This window comes from Tinamus guttatus, unplaced genomic scaffold (genome assembly GCF_059628265.1).
Source record: "Tinamus guttatus ecotype Peru unplaced genomic scaffold, ASM5962826v1 Tinamus_guttatus_pri_ptg000261l, whole genome shotgun sequence".
In the NCBI taxonomy this organism is placed as follows: Eukaryota; Metazoa; Chordata; class Aves; order Tinamiformes; family Tinamidae; genus Tinamus; species Tinamus guttatus.
In genome coordinates this window covers 126,839-154,765 of record NW_028288795.1, presented here as the reverse complement: position 1 = coordinate 154,765, position 27,927 = coordinate 126,839, and the positions used below count along the sequence as shown (strand labels likewise).

General features: G+C 48.5%; 2 protein-coding genes across 2 annotated transcripts; both read left to right on the top strand.

Annotated features, from left to right (window-relative positions):
* Positions 1-1,095: 1,095 nt before the first annotated feature.
* Positions 1,096-5,143, top strand: PRAM1 (PML-RARA regulated adaptor molecule 1). Its single transcript, XM_088527160.1, has 9 exons — positions 1,096-1,125; positions 1,324-2,011; positions 2,769-2,841; positions 3,289-3,401; positions 3,522-3,576; positions 3,910-4,003; positions 4,470-4,632; positions 4,837-4,870; positions 5,080-5,143. Exons 1-9 carry the CDS (start codon positions 1,096-1,098, stop codon positions 5,141-5,143), a joined length of 1,314 nt encoding a protein of 437 aa, XP_088383286.1.
* Positions 5,144-6,665: 1,522 nt separating this feature from the next.
* On the top strand, positions 6,666-15,875 carry LOC104567917 (excitatory amino acid transporter 5). The gene is made up of 11 exons (XM_088527070.1): positions 6,666-6,842; positions 7,870-7,949; positions 8,902-9,114; positions 9,648-9,690; positions 10,051-10,273; positions 11,968-12,067; positions 12,333-12,566; positions 14,526-14,720; positions 15,105-15,239; positions 15,528-15,627; positions 15,738-15,875. Exons 1-11 carry the CDS (start codon positions 6,666-6,668, stop codon positions 15,873-15,875), a joined length of 1,638 nt encoding a protein of 545 aa, XP_088383196.1.
* The last annotated feature ends 12,052 nt before the right edge of the window (positions 15,876-27,927 follow it).

The window sequence follows — 27,927 nt, the reverse complement described above, 5'->3', positions numbered from 1 at the left end:
AGCAATGGCAGAGCAAACTTTCAGACCATCTAGCTCCAATACAACAGGGTCTGGTGGTCCTGGCATGATAGAGTGGTGGAGAGATTGGTGAGAAGGAAAATGATCTCTCCACAACTGTTTGGTCCACCTGAGAAGCTTGCAGAAATCCAAGCACATCACACCTGAGGCCTCTGCCATACCTTGAACTTGGCATTCCTCTCCTCAGATCCATGCTCCTCCTGGCAGCCTTTCTTTGGAGACTTCCGAAAGGTGCTTTTAGGGCACTCAGGAAGCTCGGGGGCAGCGTGTCTGAGAGATTGATGTGTCCTAGTTTGTTGTGTGAGCTCTGTGCACACGAGCAGCACAGGAAATGCACTGGCCAAAAAAAAAAAACCCCAAAAAACACCCCAAAAAGTAGGGCAGATCTGCCCTTGCTTGTATAGACTCGGCTCGGTGCAGCTCAGCGGTGCGGGCCCAGGTTGCCCTCCCGTGATGTTGATGACGGGTGCTGACCGCTCTGGGCTGTCCCTTCCACCCAGATCCCTCAACCTGCAGTGCCCAAGGAGCCAGGGCCACCTCTTCTGGTGATGACAGTCACAAAGCAGGACATCCCCACACGGATGTGCGGTTGCTTCTGTATTAAGGAGGGAAGTGGTGCTTGGGGCTGCCCGGCACAGTGCTTTCAAAAGAGGATGCGAGCGAGCGGCCGCGCTCCTCTCTTTCGGGAACAAACCCCGTGACACACATGATTTCTTTGGCCAGAAATCATTCCCCTTGCAAACCGTGCGTCTAACAGCACCATGCTGTTCTTACCGGTCAAATAAGCTGTGACATGGGACTGCTGGTGGTCCTTCTCCCTGATCAAGGACCAGATACATGAGATGGAAAGTCAATGGGAAGCACAACCACCTCTCCAGTGCCCTGGGCTTACCATGGACTTCATGGGAACCAGGATCAGAACAAGGTGGGTTGCTCCTGTCTGAGCCTTGTACAATATCTAAGTCTCAATTTCTGTCCTCATCAGCTTTGTTACCAGAGTGACATAGTCCTGTGCCCTGTTCCACCCTTTTGAAGGTCCCGCATAGCAAACAGAGGGAGGATCACAAAAAAGGCTCCATGAAATTCCTCCTGAATGCCCTCATGGTGGTGGGACCTGCTCCTGTGCAGCCTTCCCAGGGGGATATTTTCTCAGACACATTCCAGGACCCTTATGAGCAAAGACCTCTTTTCATGGAGGAGCTTCAGCATCAGGACATGCTGAAATGATGCAGTCTCCGAGGGCAAATGGTTTGGGCTTGGGTTCGTTTTGCTTTGTGGCCTTTTAACCGGAGCTTTTCTCAACAGTCACAGACACATCTGGAAGGGAAAGAGGCCCTCGTGAGGCACCTACGAGCAAAATTCCAGGGGAACAGGAAGGGCGCTCGGGAAGCAGGGAGCTGGCTGGAGAGTCGCTCCGCGGCGCCTCGTGCTGCGGAGCTGGGACAGGTCCCAGCTCCCAGCGCCGAGTCACCCCCCGAGCCCGCCTGGAGCAGGAGGGCGGATGTCACCAAAGCCCCTTCGTCTCGCAGTAAAGGCCAGAACGAGGGCCAGGCCTTCCCTGCTCCTCCCTTGGGCGAGAAACCAGCGTGGGTGACACAACTGAAGAAGGGGATTGCTCAAGAGGCCGGTTTCCACCCAGCCACTGCAAAGCCAGGAAGAAAGGAGTCGTTGGACAAGGACATTGGAGCCACCTCGGATCCTCCCCAGAGAAGCCCGGCCCTGCAGAAATGGCCACCGGTCAAAGACAAGGTTGCTCCAACGGTTCCAGCCAAAGGAGCGGCCGTTCCCGCTTCCCGGAACGCCGCGGGAGGCATCCACGAGGCCACACGTCCCGCTGGGCCTCCGAGGAAGCCTCTGCCGGACATCAAGGCGCTGGGAGCGAGGCCGGCCAAGCCCAGGCGCCCTCCTCGCGTGGAGCTGGAGAGGTTCCGTGCAGCTGCCCGGCCTGGGAATGGCCATCCTGCCACAGGAGCCGGGAGGAACACTAAGCCAGGTACGGCCAGGAACCCCCAATCCCCCCGAAAAGGCAAAGCTGGGGAGGAAGAACTGCCCCGTTAGGGTCTCCTGGTAGACAGTAATAGGAGAGGAGGTTTCAGGGGTGATAATGGCCAAGGGGCTTTTATACACATAGCAGGAAACACACCTGGGTTTGTTTAACTGGGAGGAACGAGGGCAAATGGGAGATCCTCCCGACCTCGCCATAGCCGTAGGGTCCATCTCCAAGCAGGACATGAGCTGAGTTCACCAACTCCCCTTCCTGTAGGATCTCAGCATCCCATATTGAACCACGTGGGACTGTGCGAGGCAGAATGGTGCTGCTCTCCCTGCAGAGAAAGCAAGGCTGGCTTGTTCAGGGGAAGAAAAACAGTAGCACCCCTAAATACACAAAAATGCCCTGGAATGGCACTGATTCTGGCACAGCTCTGGATTTGGGGTGTTCACCACATTCTAATTATCTCTCTGAGCCTCTTTCCCTCCCACTTCCTCACTGGTCCAGGGAGAAAAGAGCATTAAGTGCCCGGGGATGTGGCTGTTAAAGCTCCTCACTGAGCTCCCCAATGAGCCATGTTCCAGAGCACAGAAATGGAAGGAAAATCCCCCCAGGATTCAGATCTGTAGTTTAATCACCTGCCTCACTCTGCGCAAAATCTAACCCAGGGAGGCTCTGAATTTCAGAACAAATTGTAGAGCAGAGGAGAAGACTTGAAATAATCTCTTGTGGCTCCTTCCCGTTTCTCTTTTTACCGTAGGTTACCCGAAACCAGGTAAAACTGCATCAGCTGCAGCACGGCTCCCACCACAGAGCGCTCCAGGGCTCACGGGGTAGGTATCAAGTTGGCACTTTTATTTCAGGTGCTCCCTCCGGGCTGTCTTGGGTTTTCCTGCTTCCTTTTAGTGCCCAGCTTGAGCCAGCGAGCTCAACCAGTGCAGACTGCTCTTATTCCATGTGGCTGTGCTTTAAATTTGCGCAAGCAGGCAAGATAGAGCCAAGAATTGGGGCCCAGACCCGTGATCCTCCGCTCTCCAGACGAGCTTTGGCGGAGCACCGGGCTGGCAGGATCATGCCCATGGGTTGGTGCATGACATTTGTCACGCTGGCCTTGGCTGTCACATCCTGGTGACGCTCCCCATCACCCTGGGGCACTGTGTCCCATTGAGGAGCCTTGCGAGGAGCTGCCCTCCCGCACTGCCCCATAATCTGGGTCTGCCCCATACTCTGGGTCTGCTCCTTGCTGTCCAGCTTCCTAATGGCAGCTTCCCATCCTCCAGGGAAGAAGAGGAGATATATGACGACGTGGAGCCTGTTGGACTGCTTGGGAGAAACCAAGGGTTTCCGCTTCCCCCCGTGTCCCAGCCCCCGGCATATTCCCGCTCTGGAGGAGGTACGTACGGAAGGGGCTGGGAATCAAATGCCCCAAGCCCTGATGGCTCCAGGATGCTGCAAACCAGCTGCTCCCGGCGTGTTCTCACATCAGCTCCTCTCCCTGCATTTGATTTTGCAGGTGGAGATGCCAGTCTGGCCTCTAACAGGATTGCCATGATGCCAACGGCACTGAGGTAACGGAGGTTTTTGTTGAGTTTATGGGCCCAAATTTGCCAGGAAATCAGGACTCACTGCCAGTTTGCTGTGCTGTGGCGAAGTCGGAGGTTCGGTGGTCCCTTCTGGACTTACCCTGTGGTGCTATAAAGTTGTGAAACATCCCAGGATAGGCAGGATTAAACCTGAACCAAGAGCATAGCACGCTAGGGGGGAGCACCTTTGGGTGCTGGGAGAGACCCAGTGCAAAAGAAGCACAACAGGACAGGACAACAGCCTGGGAAGAAGGGGAGAGGAAGGAGGGGAGAGCTGGGGTTACCTGGACTTCCCTGTGACTCTCAACGACTCCACAGAGACGCCCAGATCTTTCGGAGGACGAAGATGATGACCCTTAAAGAATGCAAGAAGGAAGAGAAGGCAGACAGGGAGTTTCAGAAGAAATTCAAGGTGAGCAGGAATGGTTTCTTATCCCTTTAAGCTCACCCTCACCTTCAACTTCAGGTGTGAAATTCCCCATTGCAAGGCCAGTGGTGGGTCCACGGCACACAAGGTCTGTGCCTCGGTTGCCAAGAGGCCACAATAGCCCTTGGGTCTTTCCCTGAGCACCAGCAAAGGGAGACAGGGAATTCCTGGTTCCTTACTGGATTCTGCTCCCTGCAATGATGTCCAGAAGCCCTGAACATCCTGGTGCTATGGGGTTTTCGGGGCTCCCAGCTCAACAGCAGCCTCTCCTCTTCCCTGCAGCCTGCCAGTGGGAGGGGAAACTTGCCCCATTCCTCACTGAAGCATCCCTAAATAAATCTGGTCCCACGGGACCTTCTGCATAAGAGGAATCTGCTTTTTGCAAGCAGGGAGAGTGATGGGAGCTGCCCAAGTTGTCACCAGAGTAGTAGCAACGTTGTCTATGTTCCAGTTCGACGGAGACATCCGCGTCCTCACACAAATGATGGTTGACCCTGCAGCGACGGAGAAGAGGGGTGGAGGGAAGAACCTCCCGCTCCGACGAGGAGAAATTCTGGATGTCATCCAGTTTACAAACGAGGAGCAGATCCTGTGCCGCAACAGCCAGAGGAGATGTACGTGCAGGGGGGTTGGGGCTGTGGCGAGGCTGGGCAGCACCATTCAGCTTTTACCAGCAAACAGCTGCTGTTAGAAACGTCTTTCTTGATGGCACTGATGGACAGGAGGGGACATCGCCTTGCTCTTAGGACTCACTGTTTATCCCCCTCGTGCCCTTTCTTCTGGCGCTTCCTGACACCCTTTTCCTTGCTCTTTTCCAGATGGCTACGTGCCCCGGGCCGTGATGCTGCGCCTGTGAGTATCCCCTTCCCCAGCCCGTTCCTCCCCATTGAGCAGATGTGGGGGGGACAGGAGGAGCAATAAAAAACAGCAATGAGCAACAGGGCCAAGACACGACGGAGCCGTAGGAGATGAGCTGACCCCTGCCTGGGTGGCGGGAGGGGGTGGCAGCATTCCCAAGGGTGTCCAGGCTCCGCGTGACGCCCTGTTCTTTCTCCTCGCAGGGACACTGACATCTACGACGACGTTGAGATCTATGGTAGGTTCAGCGGCGCGTTGCTGCCTTAGCTCCTCACTGGGAGGCTGGAGCGGCCTGTCTGGGGTCGGAGCGCTGCTCCCTCCGCACAGGGAAGGCAGCAGAGCTGCTCCGAGCTCATCCGGGGCCTTCCCAGGTCCAACGGGCACTGTATTTCCTACTCGGAGCAGGCGGGGATCACACAGGCCATGGCCCCTTCCCCAGGCAAGCACCCTGTGCCAGGAGGCAGCACCAGGCCCTCTTCCTGCCCCCTTGCCACATCCCCAGGTCCCCTCTCTGTGTTTTCTGTGATTTCCTCAGTTTCCCCTTTTCTCTGGGACATCCCTTTCTGTCTCTTGGTTCCCCAAAGGCTCTCACTTCCTCCCTTCCCAACAACTAGGGCTTCCCCAGACCATTTCCCTTCTCATCTGGTCCCTCCACTTGCTCCCCAGCCCATAGGGACCCGTCAATGTCCTTCAGGATGTCCCTGATCACACCGAGACCCAGGGATGCCCTTCCCAGAGCAGCCGCTGACTCCTGGGATGGGAGCTCCCTCCCTTGGATGCAAACAGCTCTGAAGATGGAGATAGATGTATTTGAATGGTAACAACAAACTATTGTATTAATGAACTAGATATTAAACTATTTCTGTGTTGCAGGTTGAACAATCCATACTAAAGCAAAAATCATGAGACATCTGCAACACAAGAGACTTCTGTGAGGGCTAAACATGGAAAGCCCTGAGTGCCGTCTGCTGCCTTTCCAACAGCCCCAACGTGACCGTGTCCTTGCCAAGGCGCCGAATACTCATCATTCCTCAAGGATCTTCTCCCCCGAACACAGGGAGCAGCCAGAGGGTTAAAAGTGATATTTAAATCCAGCTGTCTTCTCTGTGGCTTTATTTCGTGTAAAACATGGCAGTGATGTGAGAGGGTTTCACGGGAATAACTGGGGATTTTTTGAACTATTTTTTTTCTGGTTTCAAAATGCTTCTTGTGCTGGAAAAGGGCAGATATCACCACAATGGGGTTTCAGTGCCAGCACTAGAAATGTGATAACCAAGAAGATATAAATAAAAGAAAGCGGTTAGAAGGAAAGACACTTTCGAAAGGCAGTTTTCCTTTTGCAAAGTCTCCTTAGAAGGGCCAAGCTCAGCCCTTATGCTGACCGGGAGATTACAGGGGGGCTTTAAAACTGCTGGGAACATAAACTCTCCAGTGGCAGAGACAGGATCCAGAGCCTCTCAGATGAGGAATCCCAAAGAAACGGGATCTCTGGGCTCCGATTCCTGCCTGCGGTGCTGGGGATGCAGGAGGGTTAACCCGAAGGCTCCGGAGCTTTTCACGGAGCTCACTAGAGAGCCAAGCCCAGATTAAACAGTCGAGGACGTCACTGCCCATTAGGGAGAAAGGTCCCCAAATAGCAACAACGCGGGGATTAGGCGCCAGGTGCCGGGCTCCAGCGCGGTCCCTCGCACCGGGCAGCTCCCGTGGAGCTGCCGCCCGCAGCGATGAGCCGGCCCGGCGGAACCGGCACCGGCACCGCGGGGCCCGGCGCGCGCGGCTGAGCGGGACCATGTGGGAGCGCCTCAGGACGGCCCTGCTGAGCTCGCTGTCCGCGCGGCTCCTCGCCGCCTGCGCCGGCGCGCGGGCCTTCTGGCGCAAAAATGGCCTCTTGACCCTCTCGATGCTCTCGGTCCTCGCCGGGTGCCTCCTGGGATTCCTGCTGCGGAACCTGGAGCTGACGGAGCTGGTGAGGGGGACGCGGCTGGGGACGGGTGGGGAGCGAGGGGACGGGTGTTCCCGGGAAATCCGGAGCACGTCCTGCTGCCGACCCGTGGGCGAAGAGGGAATGGTGCCCGCTGGATCCCGGGGGCTGGAAGAGCCTCTAGGGAGGGACAGCGATGGGAAAGGGGGGGGTCACAGCAAACTGCCCCCGGGCTGAGCAGCGTCCCCAGCATGAGCTGTCCAAGCGCTGGGCACGGGATAAAGCAACGCACACAACAAAAACCCCTAGAAAAGAAGCAGAAAATACAGATGGGGCTGAGAGTTTGACAGACTGCAGGTCTCCCAGGCCCTTGGAGACTAATTCACTGGAGAAAAAGGAATGGTCTGCCAAAAACGCTTCCCGGGAGCGTTGCCCTGCTCTATGTCACAGCACGAAATCCAGATGGCTTTAATGGCCCCAAGCAGTTGGCTGTGGCCGTGGGAGGCAGGATGCTCCTCGCCGCGCTCCCTGTTGCATCGCGAGCTTGGCGAGCGCTGGAACATCCCGGTTTAACCGGGAGGATTTAGCAAGGTCTTGTCACTTCAATTAAGAGTTTGGGGCATCAGTGTGCGGAGGAGAGACGATTCTGTTATTTAAGCGAAGCGGGATGTGACCTCCGTGGCTGCTGGTGCCTGTGCCCACGTGAGCTGGGGCAGCCTCCTGCGCTGCTCCTGGACCAGGCGACCGAGCTGGGAGCACCCTGGGGCTCCTGCCGTCACCTGCCCCATGTCCCCAACCAGGCCCTGCAGCCTGTTCCTTGCATGCACCGAGCTCCCGACCTCAACTGCTTCCCAACCCCTGTCCAAACACCTCTTCCAGCGTCTCCTCCGGCTGCACTGGGATGGGACAGTCCAGGCTGGGACATTCCCCAGGCCCTGGCCAAGCCTCGGGTTTGACATCGTCGGGACCGGAGTGTGTTCCGAGAAAGGCCGATTTGTCACCTTTGAGCCCTCAGCCCCAGAGCAGGGTCATTTGCAGCTGCTGCCTGATGCAACTGCTGTTTTGTGCACAGGAGAGGCAGTATTTTTCCTTCCCAGGAGAGCTCCTCATGAGGATGCTGAAGATGCTGATCCTGCCCCTCATCACCTCAAGGTAAGACGTGCTCTTCTGCTTCCCAAGGGCCCACCACTGTGGTCCCACCCATCACCACCACGGTGCCATCACCACCATGGTCCCATCACCACCATAGGAGTCCCACTACCACGGTCCCATCACCACCACGGTCCCATCACCTCCGTAGGAGTCCCACTACCACAGTCCCATCACCACCACGGTCCCATCACCACCATGGTCCCATCACCATCATAGGAGTCCCACCACCATGGTCCCATCACCACCACGGTCCCATCACCACCATGGTCCCATCACCACCACAGTCCCATCACCTCCATAGGAGTCCCACCACCATGGTCCCACCACCATCACAGTGGTCCCACCACCTCTATGGCCCCACACTGCGGCCACCCAAAGCTCCCGTTTGCTGTGAGCGCTGGCCCCGCCAGCACGCAGCCATCCTGCTGTCACTACGGGCTCATGGCCTGTAATTCCCTCTCTATTTTTAGCCCAGTTTTGTTTAAAAGTAGCTTACGGGCTGGTTCTTAGGGGAGCTTACAAGTACACGAAGTCCAAACCAGCGGCTCACTCTCACCATGGGGAAGTTGGGGCAATAGAGACGCGTGGTTGGAGCTTTGGCGCGTCAGAGGTTTAAACAGATAACGTCACCCAGAACAAGAAGAGTATTAGTTATTGGCTATCAGAGTATGATAAAAGTATTTACTTGTTATCCCTCGGAAAAGAAGGAAAATGACCGGACCTTGTGTGAAGGGACATGCAGACATCCCCACGCATCCCTGCCTGTCCAGGAGTGCAGGGGCAGCCAGGCAGGTCCCACACGGAGCTGCCACTCAGGCACACAAACGCTCCAGAGCTTGGGAACACCTGTGAGCATCAGCAAAAGGAGCTTGGAAACTGGTTGCGCGTTGGAGATCTGGTCCATCAGGTGCATCCCGGGAGCAGATGCCAACCACGATGTTTTCCTTTCCAGCCTCATGTCTGGGTTGGCCACCATGGACTCCAAGGCTTGTGGGAAGATGGGAGTGATCACAATCACCTACTACCTCTGGACGACCTTCATGGCTGTGACCGTCGGGATCATCCTCGTGGTCAGCATCCACCCTGGCGCCGCGGCCCAGAAGGAGGAATATTCCGTGGGGAAAGTGGTGCTGAGCTCTGCCGATGCTCTCCTGGATCTAATCAGGTACCTTGCAGAACTCAGGGAGGAGCCTGGATGCTAAAGGCTGGTTGAGTTTCACAGCCAAGATCTGCTCACGAGGCAGCCTGTTCCCCGGGGCTATTGATATCTCAAGGGAAATGTGGGAAATGTTGGCTGCATGGAGTGAGGAGCTTCCCTGAATCCCGAGGGTTCCTTGAGCTTTGTGAGGTGAAAATGAGTGGAGTTGGCCTGGAATAAAGCACTAGAAATGAATTGATGTTAACTGGTAACCGTGGGGCAGCCCTGGGGTAGGGGGGATCTCCGTTTCTGGACATGTTTGGATTCCAGACAAGGCTTTGAGCAACCTGCACTAGCTCTGCAGCTGGCTGGAGATGCCAGACGTCCTTCCCAGCCTCTGCCTTTTGGGGAATTCAATGCACATATTGACAATAACATTGCCTTGCATGGCCCTGCCTTGCACCGAGGACATCGAGCGGCACCGCCAGGGTCCTCCTGGCCCCTCAGCCAGCCCAGGAGCTTCCCAGGTGCTTTAACTCTGCACAATTACTCTCTTACAGGAACATGTTTCCTTCTAACCTCATCGAAGCTTCATTTCAGCAGGTGAGTCACGAGCTCCAGGGCTCCATGAGCTCAGGAGATGCTGGGATGGGTCTTGGCTCTGGACCAGGCTGTGCCCCACACACGAGCCCCTTTCTGTCCCCATTCCAGCCCTGCTGTCCGGCTGCTCCCAGGGCTGGCGGACACCAAGGACAGGCAGGTGGAGGGTTGTTGGCCACGTAGCATCACAGGGGGACACCGAGGCACAGGTCCCTGTCCGCCTCCATCTGGGAAAGCCGCTGGTTTATCCCTGAAAAGCAAGTGTTGAACCTCCACGGCCATCGGATACCTCGTGGGAGCTTTGACACTGACGGAGCCTGTTGCCAGCAGGACATCCACTTCACGTATTTCTTCTTGTTCCAGTACCGAACGGTCCTCGTGCCAGTGGTGAAGGCTCCAGGGCTTCCAAAGATTCCTGGGAAATCCATCAATTTTATTTACTTTGCACCCGATGATGCAAACCCAGAGATCCATCGGCCTGTGTTCCTGGAGATTACGCCGTCTCCCGAAATGACCTACAGAACCTTGCCCGGGACCAGCAACGAAATGAACGTCTTGGGGATCGTTATCTTCTCAGCAACGATAGGTACTTGCTAAGTAGAGACTCTTCATGCTGCTCCATGTCCAAACTTGCAGGGATATTTAATGGTGGTTGCTGTGGATCTTCATGCACGGAGAAGGTGGTTTCCTCTCCAGATGTTCCCTATGAGCCTTCATAGCCTGGGCCTGTTTCCTGAGAGTTTAAAATGTTATAAATCCTCAGACATTTGCATCAGTTCTTAATGCAGAAGAAAAGCTCCCTGCACCAGACAGCTTGGACAAGGTGCTGGGCAGCAATTTAGGGAAGGAAGAAGAGATCGGGTGGAGAGATCAAGTGAAAGGTACCGGGCTGAAAGAGGCTAAAGGACAGAATTACTGCAGGCAAGAACTTGGAGGTGACCCAGAGCACAGGGTAAAAATAGAATCATAGAATCATAGAATCACAGAATGCTCAAGGTTGGAAGGGACCTCTAGAGATCATCTAGTCCAACCCCTGCACACGCAGGGTCACCTAGAGCACGTGGCACAGGGCTGCGTCCAAGCGGGTTTGAAGATCTCCAGAGAAGGAGACTCCACAACCTCTCTGGGCAGCCTGTTCCAGTGCTCTGGCACCCTCACTGTTAAAAAAATTTTCCTTAAGTTCCTGTGGAGCTTTTGATGCTTCAAATACAGCGAGTGCAGAGCTGAGTGAGTCCGAGGGGAACAGAGGAGAGAAAAGAGTAGGAGGAAATCAGATTACAGCGGAGTTGGGATTATGTGATTAGGGGGTGAGGGCAAGGATCTTGAACTTAGTGTGTGAGGCCAAAAAAGCTAATCAGAGGATTCAGCAGGTAGTGGAGTTTGAAGAGCAAGGGAGAAAACCCATGGGACACGTGGGCTTGCCATGGGGCACAGGGGAGGCGGGCGGGTTTAGAGGCTGTGATGAGGAGACCAAGCGAAGCCAAGGGCAGAGCAGCCAGACGGGTTGTCCGGGTCCCCACGACGAGCATCGCCCGCTGCCTCCGCGCAGGGACCGCAGGAGCCTCCCGGGTGCAGGACACGTGGGAAGCTGCTCTGCTCTGCCGCGATCACCACCTCGACGGTGCCGCCGTGGAGCTCAGGGCTCCCTGACTTAGCAGGAAACCCCCCGAGGTGGCCCAGGCCACCCCGGGGAACTCGCTGCTGCGTCTGCTCCAAAGGGATCAGGGAGGTTCTGGGCGGGTGGGACCGCCGGAGCAGCAGGAGTGTTCGGAGAACATCCACGTGCGGCGGAGCAGGTTAGTCTGGCATTAACAAAGCACAGCAAAAAGACACCTTGGCCGCTCCTACGAGCGACTGTGTCCACATTCAGCAGCAGCCACTTTACCGGTCACCCGTCCAAAGGGTTTGGGAGAAAAACCCCGATGTGGAGCAGAGATGGCCACAGCATTTGGAGCTCTCCCAGATTTCACTGGATTCCTCTTTCTGTTCTTATTCTTTGCTGGTTGTCTTCACTGGGGTTAACACAACTCACAAACCTGCAATGTTGTCCTGGCACCAGCTTTGATGCACCAAAATCTTGAGCCCAGACAAGGGCCCGTCCTTCCCCTCTGTGTTTGTAGAGCACTGCAGCAGCTGGGCTGGCTGCTGCCTTCACACTGCTGTAATTCATAAGGTATTTCCACAAATGCCTTACAAAAATTGTATCAAGCTGGAGTTTGCAAGGCTTAGCCCTGTAATTTCCTACTATTTCCTAACACGAATCCATGCGTTTGTTTGCAGGGCTTCTCTTGGGAAAAATGGGCGAGCGGGGAGCTCCGCTGGTGAACGTGTGCCAGTGCCTCAACGAAGCCGTCATGAAGATCGTGTCCATGGCAGTCTGGTAAACGCAACCCTACCCGCTAATTAACAGCACTGCCATTAAAAAGAAGCCTTGGCAAATTCAAACTCATGCCAGAATTCCTAACCTTTGAGGACTTGACTTTGCGATTTGTGTGTTCTTTTAAAAGAGTGTATTTTGACTGGGGGGAGTTTTAAGGCGTGCATCTTTAGAGCATCTATTTTGGATTTATTTTAGAGTAATTGCATCACACTGCATCAAGTGATTAAATGATTTTAGCATCCTCACAAATGACTTTTTCTTGCAGGTACTTTCCTTTTGGCATCGTGTTTCTCATAGCTGGGAAGATCTTGGATATGGAAGATCCATCTGTCACAGGAAAGAAGCTGGGCCTGTATGCCATTACCGTCGTGTCCGGCCTGGCCTTCCATGGACTTATTCTCCTACCTTTGCTTTTCACCCTCATCACCAAGAAAAATCCCTTTGCTTTCATTCGGGGGATACTGCAAGCCTTGCTGATTGCCTTAGCTACATCTTCCAGGTAAGAATATAAAGTGGTCTCTATTTATTAAATATACTGATACATCTGAGAATATCCGGTTTAGCTCAGTGCATCCCAAGCTCTCCCAATGCAGTTTTACCTTTTTTTTTTCTAACCATAAACATTTTGATAATATTTGATAATGTGTTTCCCCCCCCCCGTATACAGTTTTACTGACAGACATTTCTTTAAACAACGAGGAAACTTTACTGTAGAAACTATCACTCTTTGCGACAAGTTAGAACAGTTTTCCTTAGGGAACAGGACTCCTGGCCTCGGGAAGCGACGCTTTCCCTCTACCCAACCCCGGGCAAAGCAGTTTTCCCAGCCTGTGTCTCCTCCTGTCAGGGTCACCGTGCGATCTGGTCCCAGACCTGGGGCTCCGGCTCCATCCTCGGCCTTGCAGAGACACCAGAGACACCCAAGTATCAGGGCAAACCGGCACTTTCGCAGTTTTCCAGTCGGATTTATCCGACGAGCCCGCTGCTCTTCGGATTGCCCCCAAAGAGGGACCACGCGGCTCATCTTCTGCCCTCCCTCTGCCTCTCACAAAACCAGACTCGTCTTCTCCTCTGCCATCGAACCCTATCAGCTCCCTGTCAGCCTTGGAGACCTCGTTCTTCTCTGCTCTTATGGAAGAGCAGGCCCAGCTTAGAATCATAGAATCACAGAATGCTGAAGGTTGGAAGGGACCTCTAGAGATCATCTAGTCCAACCCCCTGCACACGCAGGGTCACCTAGAGCACGTGGCACAGGGCTGCGTCCAAGCGGGTTTGAAGATCTCCAGAGAAGGAGACTCCACAACCTCTCTGGGCAGCCTGTTCCAGTGCTCTGGCACCCTCACTGGGAAGAAATTCTTCCTTAAGTTCCTGTGGAACTTTTGGTGCTTCAGTTTGTGGCCATTACCTCTAGTTCTGTTGGTGGCCATCACTGAAAAGACAGCTTGCTGAAAAAACAGCTCGCTGCCGTTTCCCCAGGAACCACCTTTTCCAAAGGGCTGCTCTACAAAGCACGGAGCTCCCGGGCCTCCCAGCCAAGCGCAGAGGCCAGCACAGGGCCACCACCGCGGTGGCAGGCGGCTTCCCTGCTCCAACGGGCTGTCCCTGGGACAGCTGTGGCCTTGGAGCCGGCTGCGCGAGCTGGAGAGCTGCTCGTGGGGAAAAAACGAGTGGGAAAACCCATCACCTCGCTGTGGTCCTGGGTCTGTGGACAGGCCCCACTCAGGGACCATGAGCTGCTGATTCCCTCAGTGCATGCAGTAATACGGGGAGAGGGTTCCTCCGTCAAAGAGTTTACAGCCCAAGTGCTCATAATCCCATCAACTTCTTTTCTGAGCTCTCTTCTTCCCTTCCGTCTTGGCCCTTCTGTTTTCTTCTCCTGAATTCTGTGTTCGCTCCCATGTATCTTCTTGCTAGAAAGAAAGAAGGAAGAAGGTCAGTGGGGAACCAGACCTGGGGCAGCTACTACGACCTGCTGGTACCATGCAGGAGACAAAGCAGAAATGCAGGAGTCTGGCTGGAACACCAGCATTCCCAACACGGGCAAATTCTGCCTGTGCCAATGGTCAGGAGGTTGCTGGATTGGAACATCCCTTGGGGAACAGGGATGTGCGACCAGCAGCTGTAACCGGCACATGAACTTCTCCATATAGCCATTTCCTTGAATGCCAACGTGGCATCCTGGGCATTTCTCTTATAAATACGATGGACACAAGCAGTTTCGTTGCACCGAGCTCCCAACGAGGCATCGCTTGAATAATTACATGTGTTCCCAGGTAGCATCAGGTGAGGAAACCTCCTTCCTTCCTTTGCTATAGCAACTTGCACAACATCGCTGCCGCATTCGATCCCAAGGGAACCCGCATTTCCGTACCGTTAGGTTGATGTCTCCTAACACGGCTTAGAGCTGCTCCACACAAAAGATACCCAAGGGAAAGACTCACCATGTCTTGTCCCGCAGCTCAGCAACCTTGCCCATCACTCTGAAGTGTCTTCTGGAAAACAACGGCATAGACAGACGAGTGGCACGATTCGTCCTCCCCGTCGGCGCGACCATCAACATGGACGGCACTGCGCTCTACGAAGCCGTCGCTGCTATTTTTATTGCTCAGGTTAACGAATATGATTTGGATTTGGGACAAATTATAACCATAAGGTAATTATATATTTTTTTCTGCATCTGTACTGCTTTTCCCTGTTCACGTGAATAGACATTTTTACGGCATCGCACAAATTTCCCAGTTAGCAGAGATCTTTTGGCAGCATATTCCAAGTTATCCTTGCTGGAAAGCTGAAGAATAGGGAAGCAGCAGTGTAATAGGAGGTTTTTTATACCATAATTCTGGCTTTTGCTCTGCCCCCGAGCAGTGCTTGCACGAGCGGAGAAACCCTTCCAGCTCAGCAAAACACCCCAGGTCACCCAATTACTGGATATTAGATCAACCTAATGGACTTTATTCACAAGCTTCTCTCTTGTCATGCAAACAACCCCCCGAACAACTCGGTGACAATGTGGTGACAATAATTCCTATCCCTGCAGCATCACAGCGACCGCAGCCAGCATCGGTGCCGCCGGGATCCCCCAGTCGGGGCTCGTGACGATGGTCATCGTGCTCACGTCTGTGGGGCTGCCGACCGAGGACATCACGCTCATCGTCGCTGTAGACTGGGCTCTGTAAGTATCTACCATACACACTGCTAAGCGCTAAGTGACGGCTATTAGTGCTTATGGATTTTGATTTCCTGTTCCTTTTCTTAAAGGAGCAAGACTTCCCCAAAAGGCACTAAAAAGATGAGCGTGCATTGCTTAATACCGGGTTCAGACACTCAACCATCTGCCTGCGCTCGCACAGGGCTGTACTTGGCCTGTTGTTAGCTAAAACGGTGACGGGGACGCTGGGGACAAAGGTTCCAAAGCTCCCAAGGATCCCGGCTGCCTCCATCTCATGGCTCTTTCTTCTAGGGACCGATTTCGAACCATGACCAATGTCCTTGGTGATGCACTGGCTGCTGGCATCATAGCACACGTCTGTGAGAAAGACTTTGCCCCCAAACCTGCAAAAGTAGGTGCAGCTTGTCTGGGAGAATGCAATAGAGAAGATATTAAGATTATAAACAGAAGCAAAGCATAGGCTCACTAAAGAAATTAAAATTGCTTTTTTTCTTTTTATAGCAAGACCCAGCAAGCAACGCAGACAAGTTTCCTTCTGTGGAGATCTCACTTCTGCAGCCCAAAGACAACGTGATTGAGATGATTGAAGAAACCTTGGCTGAACAGACAGGAATTCACTACAACATCTGCCAGGTGTAGGTGGCAGCCGCCTCATTCCTGGGAAAAGGGATCTTGGTGCTAAAACACTGACGTTCTGAATGTCATCTATGGATGCTCTGCAAGAGGAAAGCATTACTTGGCCTGTGCACACATACAAAACAAACGAATAAAAAAAAAAAACAGAAAAATCCTATCCTTTGAAGACCAGGATGCTCCAAAGAGCATACGGACAGCAAGACTCTGCTGCTTGGTTGTTCAAAAGGGGGAAAACGGAGCCAACTGCTTGTTGTAAACTCCGGATACAGCTGGAACTTGGTGCCCTGCCTGCAGCAGCGGGATTTGAAGGTTTTATGCCACTCGTTTTTCAAGCATAGCCCTTTTTAAGGGCAGAAAAATCAGCTAACAGAAAATCTGAACTGCACAAGATTAAGTAGTAGTGGAGATGAGACAAAAAACTGACACCTTATGGTCTGCTGTCTGGACTGCATTCTGGGATACTTTATTTTCTTTAATACGTAGCTTTTTTAAAGCCATTGCTTTTTTATAGTGGGACGCCACCTAAAAACTAAAATCCCACGTATATTTTGGGTCTATAGTTCAAAATTAAATTTGGACACAATTGGATTTTCTAGCCATTGCACAAAAATAGAAGGACAGTTGGTTGAAATGTTTCTCTTAATGATAGTCATTGATGCTCTCAATGATACTGCAAGTGTGATGACTTTCTCAGCTAAGGAGCTGTCCCTACGTTTCAACTCCAATTATAGCCTTAAAATACAGGCTTCCAAACACAATCTTCTCCACAAAGGCCTTTTACACAAGTGATCTCATCTCCTTTCCCCTACGCCACTGTGCAAAACATCTGGATGTAGCTTAAATTCCCCCCAGCTTCCTCCAAAAGGAGATACCCTTGAGCCAACTAAGAGAGGTTTTTTCCCCTATAAATGTAATCTTCTCAGCTGATGTCACAAAATTTCACAGCAAGTGATATTTCAACATAAACAAATGGTAAAAATACTTCACAGAAAGCTAAGAAAGTAATAGCATCCTCCCAGCTGCCTATCTCCCACTCAACGTTCTCTGCTGCCTCTTTTAAAGCCAGTCCCACCCTAAATTTCCTGTATTTATAATAATTACTCAGGTTTGTTTAATGCTTTATGCCATATCATATCAAGCACTTTGCAAAAGTCTAGGGCAAATGGAACTACAACGCTGAATTTCTCCAAGTAATTTCTTTTTGTCAAGGAAACCCATCAAATTAATAACACTACCTGTGATGAACCCAAGCTGTGCTTGAACCACTTCAGTGGTATCTTTATATCCCTCATACAGAATTTGAAGACTTCAGAATGTTTTTTCAAGGGTAAGCACCTTGCTCACCCAGAAACACAGTTTTAAAGCCACGTGCAGGGCAAAGATCAAGAATAGAGCACTGGCTCTCCCTTTTCTTAAATCTCATTATGTTTTGGGGTTTTTGTCTCATTTTTTTTCAATGCAGCCTTTTGCTTTTCCAGGAATAAGGACTTGGGATAGTCCTGGTGCTTCCAACTCAGAAGCAACCCAACTGTCCTGCACATCTGTATGAAGAGCCTTCGGGTGCAGCTGGTTTCTCTTAATAGTTCCTTGGGTTTAATCAAGGCACTCAGCTGACACAAAGCACTCGAAATATGTGTGTGTGTTTGGAGGGCACCCTCAGCAGCCCCAGGCTCAGCTGTTTGAGCCCATCTTTGAACCTCCCCTTCAACAGCACTGGAATAAGTATCTATGGGACTAAATGGCAAATACATGCAAGAACAGAACTGCGTTAAAAGAACTTGTTGTCACAGGGGTTTTAAAAATGGATTAACTGATCTGTTCTTTATGCCCCTATCCCAACAGTTATACCTACACAAAGACTGTGACAGTTGAGGGCTGGTACAAGGAGCTGAAGCCTGGGACGCTGGTAGTGGCACCGTCACCTCGGATGACACGGAGCCTCCCCACTGAGCAAAGGGATCCAATGGGTCAGATTTCCCACTTGATCTAGACTCCAGGACCTGACACAGAGCTGCGAATGCCCCTGCGCAGACACAAGTTCTGCTGGTTGCACTGAGCACCCCGGCATCCCCAAGTTATTTTTTGCAGCTGTATCCCTACATCAGGCTCCCTTAGTTCAACAAATCCAAGGAAAATGTCTGCCTTTTCCCCTTTTTCATCCTTGTTGGATATGGCCTTAGCTTGGTTATTGCCTCACCCCAAATGAGAATGCGCATAGCACAGGGACGAGGCAACACGATCCCGCTGCCGCGGATAACAGCGTTATCCTGCCCTGGTCAGTGTTTGTGACACAGAGAGGCGGGATTCGGGTCAAACATTCCTTCCTCAAGGCCGCTGGCAGCACAGCTGAGTGGGAAGAAAGCAGAGAGCCTCGAAGCAGCACTCCAGCAAGACAGAGCATCTCCTGCAGCACCCTGAGAATCATCAAATCATAGAATCATAGAATGCTTAGGGTTGGAAGGGACCTCTAGAGGTCATCTAGTCCAACCCCTGCACACGCAGGGTCACCTAGAGCACGTGGCACAGGGCTGCGTCCAAGCGGGTTTGAAGATCTCCAGAGAAGGAGACTCCACAACCTCTCTGGGCAGCCTGTTCCAGTGCTCTGGCACCCTCACTGTCAAGAAATTTTTCCTTAAGTTCCTGTGGAACTTTTGGCGCTTCAGTTTGTGGCCATTACCTCTAGTTCTGTCGGTGGCCACCACTGAAAAGAGGCCGCCCCATCCTCCTCACTCCCTCCCTTGAGGTACTTCTAGACACTGCTCAGGTCCCTCTCAGCCTTCTCTTCTCCAGCTGAACAGGCCCAGCTCCCTCAGCCTCTCCTCACAGGGCAGATGTTCCAGGCCCCTGATCATCCTCGTAGCCCTGCGCTGGCCTCTCTCCAGCAGCTCCACATCCCTCTTGTCCTGTGGGGCCCAGCAGTGCTCCAGAGAAGTGCTCGAGCACCAAAGCACGCCGATCGGAGGGCACCCGAGCGACAGAAGACACAAAGACATCGAGGCCGCAGCACAGCGGCACCTCGCTGTAAACCTTCACCTGGCCTCGTGCAGGAAGGAAGCACTTAGGACACTCGGGCCAAGCCTCAACATTTTATCAGGCACAAGAAGCCAGGAATTCTGCTCTGGATCCAGTGCTGGGGTAGGGAGGGAGGGGGTGGACGGTGCGCCCAGGCAATCGGGACGTGGGCCATGGAATACGAGGTCAACCACGGCCATCTCATTAGTCACAGCCAGTCTTGGAGCTCAGTTGTCTTCCTCCATTCCTGCAGTAAGAAAGGATTGAAACATTAAGGCCTATGAAGTATGGGAAAACCAGAAAGGGTTAAAAAAGACCCAAAAAGGAAATAAAAGTAGCTTTTTAAATTGCTGATTCTCAAAGATTTTGCCTCATAGGGAGAAGCGAATTAGAGATGCTCCCTGCAAAGCAGCAATGTTGTGCATTGCAGGACTGGTGCTGAAATACTAAGCCATGGAAATGTAAAGAATGGGCAGTTTCCAGAAACTATTTCAAGAAACGTTTGGAAGAAATTTGAGAGCGAGATTTTTATCTAACTGGAGATAGATTTTTTAAAATCTTCTATATTTCGCACATTGCATTACTGTATTACAGTCAAAAATAAAAAAGAGCGTTATATTACAAAGTAAATTTTGGATGTTTAAAGACAACCTTTGTACAAAATACTTCTGTACTGCATTTGTACATGAATAAGGTATGTGCATATATAATATATACACATGCTATTCAGTACACATAATTTAGTATATACATACACAGAGTCTAAACACATTTTAATAAATACATATATAAAAGTGTATGTGTATAGCGTGTCTCTTGAAAGATGCAAAGAATGAATTGGCACAAGTAGGTGAAGAAGGCTATAGAGCCTCACAAAAAAAAAAAAAAAAAAAAAAAGGATTTTTTGGCCAGATTTTGCAAGTCTGGCTTGACAAGAGACCAAAACCATTTGCAATGTGACTCCAGAAAAGCGCAGCCGTATCCAGGCTTACTTACCAGGTAGGCTAAGCCTAAGGGTGAGTGCACGCTCCTTCCGCGAGACCTGAGCTGGAGCCTACAGAAGTCTAGGAAAATGAAGCAGCTCAGCACTGTTTATACCAAATCAAGAGTGCTCCTATGCCAAAAAATTTCTGCTTTGCTCTCCTTTATGATCTTTCTTTGCTGCATGCACAGGCTGGACTTGGGACAGAATCTGTTCCAACACATTCAAACAGAATATCATTAAAATATATTTTTAAAGTCCACTGATAGCTAGTCAAAGAATTGAGTAAGCCTCAGAGGCATTTTTATTAAACGCAGTGAGTGAAGTCTGTAAGTCCTAGCTTAAGTTGAGGGCTCCCTCTTTAATCACCATTCCAGCTATGCGTCTGCAGAGGAAAACGCAGCTCCGAGGAGTTTTGCATTCACACCATTATATACCATATGTGCTATCCAAACAAACAAAAACCCCTGTATTTGAAATGTGTCAAATTTACATCAGTTTTATTACAAAGAAAATTATCTGCTAATGAGATGTTAGTAGAACTATGTTTTGACAAGATAGATTCAGATTCCCACTGTGCTAAATTCACTGCTTTTAAATACAGAAGAAAAACAGTATGTCAAGAGCAAAGAGAGAAACAAACTGTTCTTCATTCACTTTTTCATGATGAATGTGTAAAACGTAACCTCTGCTTTTTCCTTCAGCCTCCTGCTAGCTGCAAGCGATGAAAGCAGAAGGCAAGTTAAAGCCACAAAAGGTAGCCTCAAAAATAGATAATAATAATTAAAAAAGTAAAAGGAGGGGGAATAATACGGGGATAGGCAGGTCCCATGTGACATCCAAGGCTGTGCATGCTGGGGAGGCACCGGAGGAATGGAGATGGGAAGGTGTCCAGACTCATCTGCTTTCCTTAAATAGCTTTTCCCAAGGCCACGGATAGAGACAGAATGCTGAGCTGGAAGCACCATGAATAGGACCTAGGAGGACACTTCCACACGTTAATATTGTTCAAGGATGTGTATGGAGTTTATAAATATAATTAAAAGACTGGGAATCAAAGCAAGACATGGGGGAAGGCAGCTGTGTTTCTCTTTACAAGAAGGAAACATCACATTTTACACCCGGGTACAGAGAAAATAAAAACAAAATCACAAAAAAGCACTTCTTTTTTTTCCAGTTTGTTTCCTGAAGTACCTGAGAGTTGGATTTGAATAGAGTTTAACTTCTTTATTTGAGAATATTCTGAAAATTAAGTATGTACAAATTAATAGTAGGAACCTCCCACAGAACCCCCATTAGAGCAAGTGTTTTGTAAAAGAGTCTAAGGACAAAGTCCCTGCGGAGTCCTGCAAAACCAGAATATCCATTCAGGGCTTAATGTGCCTAAACTTCTTTTTCTTTTGAACAAACCTGCCCTTTCTAAGAGGGGGGACATGCTTCACTTGGGCATATTTTGCTATTAAGCTTTCTGGCTGTCTCATCTCTGTGATTTTTTTGTATCAAAAGAGCAGAAAAATACGAAGTCTGAATAAACCTATGGGAAAAGGAATAAAGCACAGGACTAACATCCTATGGGAGGAAGAATGTGGTCCAGGTGCACCCAAGAAAAGAAACCATGAGAGATCTCGAGCTCTACGCTGCTCATTAAACACTTGTGGTTATAGCGGCTCTGCTCACTCCAGGTGTTTTTATAGTGGTAGGAAGAGGAAATGCCAATATCTGCTCTTCAGTTCAGCTCCAATTCTGTGAATAGTGCTGTACTGAGCAATTTTCCTAAGATGAAAAATAACTTATTTGGAAAACTGGCTTTCCACAGTATCAACATACCTGATCTGGCTTGGCTTTGCCGGGTATCCAATGTTATCACACATGATTCACTCTATATTCTCCCCCCATTCCTTTTCTCAGCTAAAATCACTAGGAGTTCAGCAAAAAATCAGAGCTAAGATCCCCAAAGGCAGGATAATTATCACAGCTCAGAGCCAGAAGGATGATTTTTGTGGCTAAAGAACACAAGAGGAGGCCATTTCAGCAAAATATAGTAAAATGTGTTGGGGAAATAACAAGGGAGTTTTGCTGCGACACCTCAATGCGACCTGTATACAGACAGCAATAGTTTAGAAGGATCCAAATGGCTTTCTTTTGACTAAAAGGATGTAATTTCACAAGCATTTCTCTAACAAGTCACTTATACAACCTTTTCTGAGTCAAAACACGGGGTCTGTCTTGACTCAACTCATCAGAGCTGAACTGGGAACGGAGGCACCCAAATAACCTGCTGTGTCTGTGCAGGATTCCTTGTTTTCAGCAACTCTCTTCAAAAGTTTCTAAACAGCTTTATGAGAAGTGTACACGTATTTGTTTTGTTTTCTTTCTTAAATTGGAATAAATATTATCATGAGATGGGAGAGAGAGAAAAAAAAAACTTTTCCTGAAAAAAGTGCCTTATTTTAATTCCATCTTTCTAATAACGTTACAAATATTATAATCTTTAGTGGGGTAAACTTGATTAGCCTATTCATGAATACAGTCCAGATTCTTCTGAAAAAAAGTCAAATCCCAAATTGCACAATAATAATCCAAGTCCTGTAGGAAAAAAGAAAATATGAATATTTAAGTAAAAGCCTGATTCTATTTTGAATTACATCAACTCCCATCATGAATCATTTAGAAACACTATGAATATACTTCAAACAAGTACTTAACAAAAACAGTAATGAGCATGTAGCAAAAATAACAAAAATCCTTTGCACTATCCATATATTTTCTTTAAGTATTCAAACTAGTGTAAAGTATCTCAACTTTGTTTCATTTAATTTGACAATAACATAGAAAACAATGCTCATAATTTCATCCACAGGATTCTACAAAGCTGCTGCTTCATTCATCAAATCTTTGAACTGCTTCAATATCAAATCCGATTTTTCAATTTGCTTAAAAATCATTGCAGAGAATTTCCAAGCATTTGAATTGCAATACAACCAAAATACGGACTTGGTACATTTTTTTTTTTGCAATTATTTCTAAAATAAGCTAATTTACATAAGTACTCTCAAAATAACACAATGGGATTCAACTTCATTTTAGACATTTGGAAAGCAGTGTCATACTTTATTTAAAATAAACCCATGTAAAAACAAAGTTTAAATGAAAATGGTACCTGAAAAATAAATTATTTGATATAAAACAAATCAATAACTTAAAAACACACTAAATATACAAAACGTTTAACCATATACTGTACAGTATGGAAAACAATTGATAAAACCTTCCGTCCCACAAACAGATTAATTTATAAACAAAAGATTACATAAGTTAAGGGAAATGAAATCAATAAAAAGACTAAAAGTACAGTATTATTCAAAGCTACTGGTCAAATAAAGGTTTATCCCAACTTATGTTGCAAATATCTCAAGTAATTTTCTTCTCAATGACCAAGTGAAAAAGTTCAGCTGTATCACTGAAAAGTCATTTAAAATGTTTAAAAGTAACGAACAGTAATTACTATGAGAATAAAGGTTCTAAAATGTGAACACAGTAGCAAAGTTTTCAAGGTTTCTGGTGGCAAATTCTATTTTTACTGAATTTCCATCATTATCAACAAAAGAATATAGTGCTGAAAATTCCACTCAACAGAAAAATATCTCTAGTTAAAACTTTGTCAGTCTTTTACCAAGTGTGATATATAACAAATAACTGCAGCAAGACTGATGAAAACAATAACAGGTTTTAAAGTCAAAGCCACTCACTGCACTGGGTGTTTTATTTTGCTTTAGCAATTATAAAGGCTTTAACTTTGTTTTTTTCTTTAAATCATGCAGAAAGAGAAAGCAACGCCTACGGGTTTGTTTAGCTCTACTACTTAGGATTACTACAAAAAAAGCATACAGAAAAATTAAGCTGTACCTGATTAAACTAAGAGTATACACGAAATGAACGGCAATTTGGAGTTCTGCGCTGGATGTGCCATGGAGATGTGTATTCCATGCTACCAACTCTTACTTGCAAGAGCGAGGCAACAGTGTCCCTTCTTTATGAAATCCACTTTTTTTGTTATTATTATGAAGCAGAAATCCAGGAGGGTGTAATAAGCATATCAAATAAAGCCTAGGCTTTTGATCAATGTATTTATACATCAGTGCTATGGTGTGGAGAATCCAACATTGACAAGTGCAGAGCTATGTTGGAGGAACTTGCACAGAAGAAGATGCTTCTGCTCCCAAATACAGAAATTAAAGTATTTAGGGTGACGAATTCATTTCTAGAGGGGGAATATATATATATATATATATAAATGCAGCTCCGACAAGGGTGCTAAAAGGGAGCTGAGTTTACTTACACTAACGGTGAATTTGGTCCCTTTGCTCTAAAGCTATTCTTAGGAGCCTAAAAGTAGAAATGTTACAATAAGGTGCTTCATGGACAGTGTTGCAAAGAACACCCTTCCCCAGGCTGGAAGTCAAAGCAAGGTAACCTGATCATAGAGGTAGCAGGAGGACAAACAGCTCCGGACTGGACTTTTGTGATTAAACCATGAGATCACCACCAGCAGCTTCACAACAAGCTCTATGTTTAAAAATAATAATAATAAAAAAAGTTCCCACAAATCCTAGCATTTTGCAGGTGAATATGAGAAGAGCTAATTTCAATAAACAGCTGATTTTAGTGTTAGACCTGTTTATTTTTGTTAGAAAAGTATATTTGGGGATATTCTCAAAAGTTTCTCTTTTTTTAAGCACGTATGTGACTATAAACTATCCAAAAAGTAACTTCTAGTTATTCCAGTTTAGAATACTGAAAAAAAATCTCTCCCGAAATATCTGAAATACTGTCCTTCTCCAGAACATTAACCAACACAAAATTACGATAATTGTTGAAAGACCTCAGGACTCTTCATTTGCAAAGCTTAACATTAATATTGAACAACCTTTCCAATTTTTTAGTCATTTTAAACTGCTGCATGTGCTTTCTATAGATGCGGCTATGCCAATTTATTTCATTTTTTTTTAAGTGCTTTGTATAAACAACATTACTGCAATGTTCAATACCCCTAGAAATATAGATGGTCTCTCCGAGTTTTTCGGAGCAAAAGACACTGAAATTCTTTGGTCATCTGCAATGACATAAACGACCATAAACGGACCGACTGCTATTTGCTGCAGTGACAAATTTCTATATATATATTTTTATTTTGTGACTTGGATACCTCTGAGTTTTCAGTGGTTTTCATGCTATCATGATACGGATGTACTGAAAAAACGTGACCAACCAAAGGGAAGGAAAGGAACGTGCGGACGTACATTGCTATGGGGACACTGCTCAGCACGGAGCCTTCTCTGCCGTCTCCTTCCACCCTAAAAGGTGGCTCAAACCCTTCATGGTCCCAACCCTAGAGCCGCAGCGATGGGTTGTCACAACCACAGCAGGACACAGAACAACTGCGGGAGCTCCGGGCCTCTCCCTCCGCGCACGAGGGGAGAGCCCCGGCTCTAAGTCCATCAAATTTCATGGCAAAGTAGCTCGAAGAACAAAATAAATTCAACGCTTTAGTGTGGAGGCACCATCTAAATGAGAATTAAGAGAACTAAAAACACTAGGCTGCTTTGAGTCGGCTTTTCCCATGTTGCTGGCTCCTCGAGTGAGGGAATTGCGTTTGTCAGCTCGGATAAAGCATAAAGCAAGAGGAGGATTTTTCTCTAGTTTCTCTAGTCTTTGTGAAATGTCCCTATGTGCAGGTGGGTAACAGGAGGCTTAAATGGTGAGGAGGTTTGTGGAGAGCTTTCTGAACAGGGGTCAGCTCCGTTCATAGGAAAAAGCTGCGACTGGAAAAGACCAATTCTGAATAAAGCCTTCGAGGAATTTGCATTTTGACAACACTCGATTTTTTACCATATAAAACTCCCTTTTAATTTTGTACAATAGAAATAAAGCCCAGAGCACCTGCACAGAAGTTTGGAGGAGGGGTCTTCAACCATGGTTAGGCCACTTTTGCTCTTAACTGCACATTGTCTCATTTTAGAGTGAAACTCCACAGCTTTGCAAAAAAAACATGAAAACGGGAAAACGGCTCATGGGGCACTTGGAAGCAGTACCATAAAACCCAGGTTTAACAGCCACACTCTGGTAAGAGCCTTCTTGGAGTACAGCAAGTATAGCTGGAAAAAGAGACACAGAGTAGAACTTTAGAAGTGGATATGGGACAAGGTAGAAGAAAGGGACTCTAAAATTAAAGGTAACAAAGCGATAATTAAAACAATACCAGTCATTCAACAGCTGGTAAAGTTTCCAGAGGTCTCCAAAGAGATAATTGTGCTTGTACCAAAGTCCTGACAGGTTCAGATGTACAAGCCTTGATCCTGCTGCAAATGCCAAGGCTCAAAGGTGACAGAGCTGGGAGAACTTTACAATCCAGGCTCGCTTCCAGCAGAGGGAAAAATCAGCACTCAAGTGTAGCAAATATAAGAGTTTGGAGAGCAAAGGCAAGTTTTGGCAGAAGTGATCAGCACGCACACTGAAATTGAGCTCTTTCGGCTACGAGCAGTGTGGGAAGGACGGAATTTGGAACACAAAATGAACTGGTGCCCAGGAAAAGAGACCTCCCGGCTGGAGCGGGATGGGAGCATCACCGATGCTCCCCTTCGGATCTCAACGGGCCTTTTGTGTTCAGGTGATCTTGACCATAAGAAGGAAAATGAAAAAAAAAATCCCCTTTCAGATACACAAAAACTCATTTTACCACCATACTCAGCCTGATCAGGGAGCACACAAGGAACTGGTGTCCTCATATTGCAGGTCCATGAAGATCAACCCCTTCAGACACTCAGACAGGGGGTAAAAGCACAGTCCTCTGAGACACCATAATTTTCTTTGGCAGCTCAAACCATAGCTTGGCCACAGCTATGCATTTTCACCCCAAACTCCTGTCCTGCCACACTGCCAAATTATTCAAAAGGACCCTAAAACATTTTTGCAAGAGCTGCTCTCTGTAGAGCATCTCCAGAACAGACCATCAAATCGAGTCCTTTAAAATCTGGTCCATGTCCTCATGGAGCTGTCAAGACTTTCGAGCATTCCTATGTCTAAGGAAAAAAGCAAGAACCAAATGGTTTGAAAGAGGCCTTTTGTATGAGAAAAAGCTCGAGGGTATAAGCAAAGACTAAGATAGAAGTAGCACCTGGAAGGAATGTATTTCACTGTGAAATTAAAAGGATGAAATCAGTGAATTATTCTGCTTTTCTCAGTCCTCAGGGGGCTTAGAGAGGCCAAAATAACTTTGGAAAGACCTAAGTTGAAGGTAGAGCTTCAAAGTGGCATGGCTTGCTAAGGACATAGAGATGATTCATGTCTTTCAAGCAGAGAAAGCACTGATGGAATTTCTGATTAGAGCTCACTTTCCACCCTCAACCTTTTGGTCTTTCTTAGCAGGATGGGTAAACTATTGTTTAGTAACAAAGGTACCATTAAAATGTACCTGATTTTTTCTTGATTTCAGGGGCAGATAAATGCTGCTCTTGTGATACAAGGCAAGAGACACAGTTATGGGAAATGGAAATTTTCTGCAAGTTTATTCCAGTGGAATGGTCAAGCGTTGAGTTTAAGGAAGCAGCAATGGGACAGGACATAGGAATTCTCCTCTATTGTAGAAAGAGGCGAAACGATGGTGACACAAGGTCACCTCGGGATGAAGGGGATGCAAACGCTCCGTGCGGAAAAGCCTCTGGAAATAGGAAATTGAGACTTAGGGGCTCCCTGGCTCTTTGGGACTAGCAGAGGTTCACTCGAAAATGAAACACTGCAGTTACCGACCCCGTTCGTGCATGTGCTCTGACTTCTGGAGACTGGGCATGAATTAGAGACATCAAAGTTGGCCAGGCCAAGGCTCCGGTCAAGCAGGGCATCCTTGCACAGCCTTCACCTCCACGTAATCCTTTCCAGGCCTCCTACCTAGGGATACTTGTAGGGTTGAATCGGTCTGTGGCACTTGGTTTCTGTGCGACAGATTTGTGGTAGACCCCTTGTTTCACAAACCTTTTTCTTCTATTCATCTGTCAAAGCAGTAAC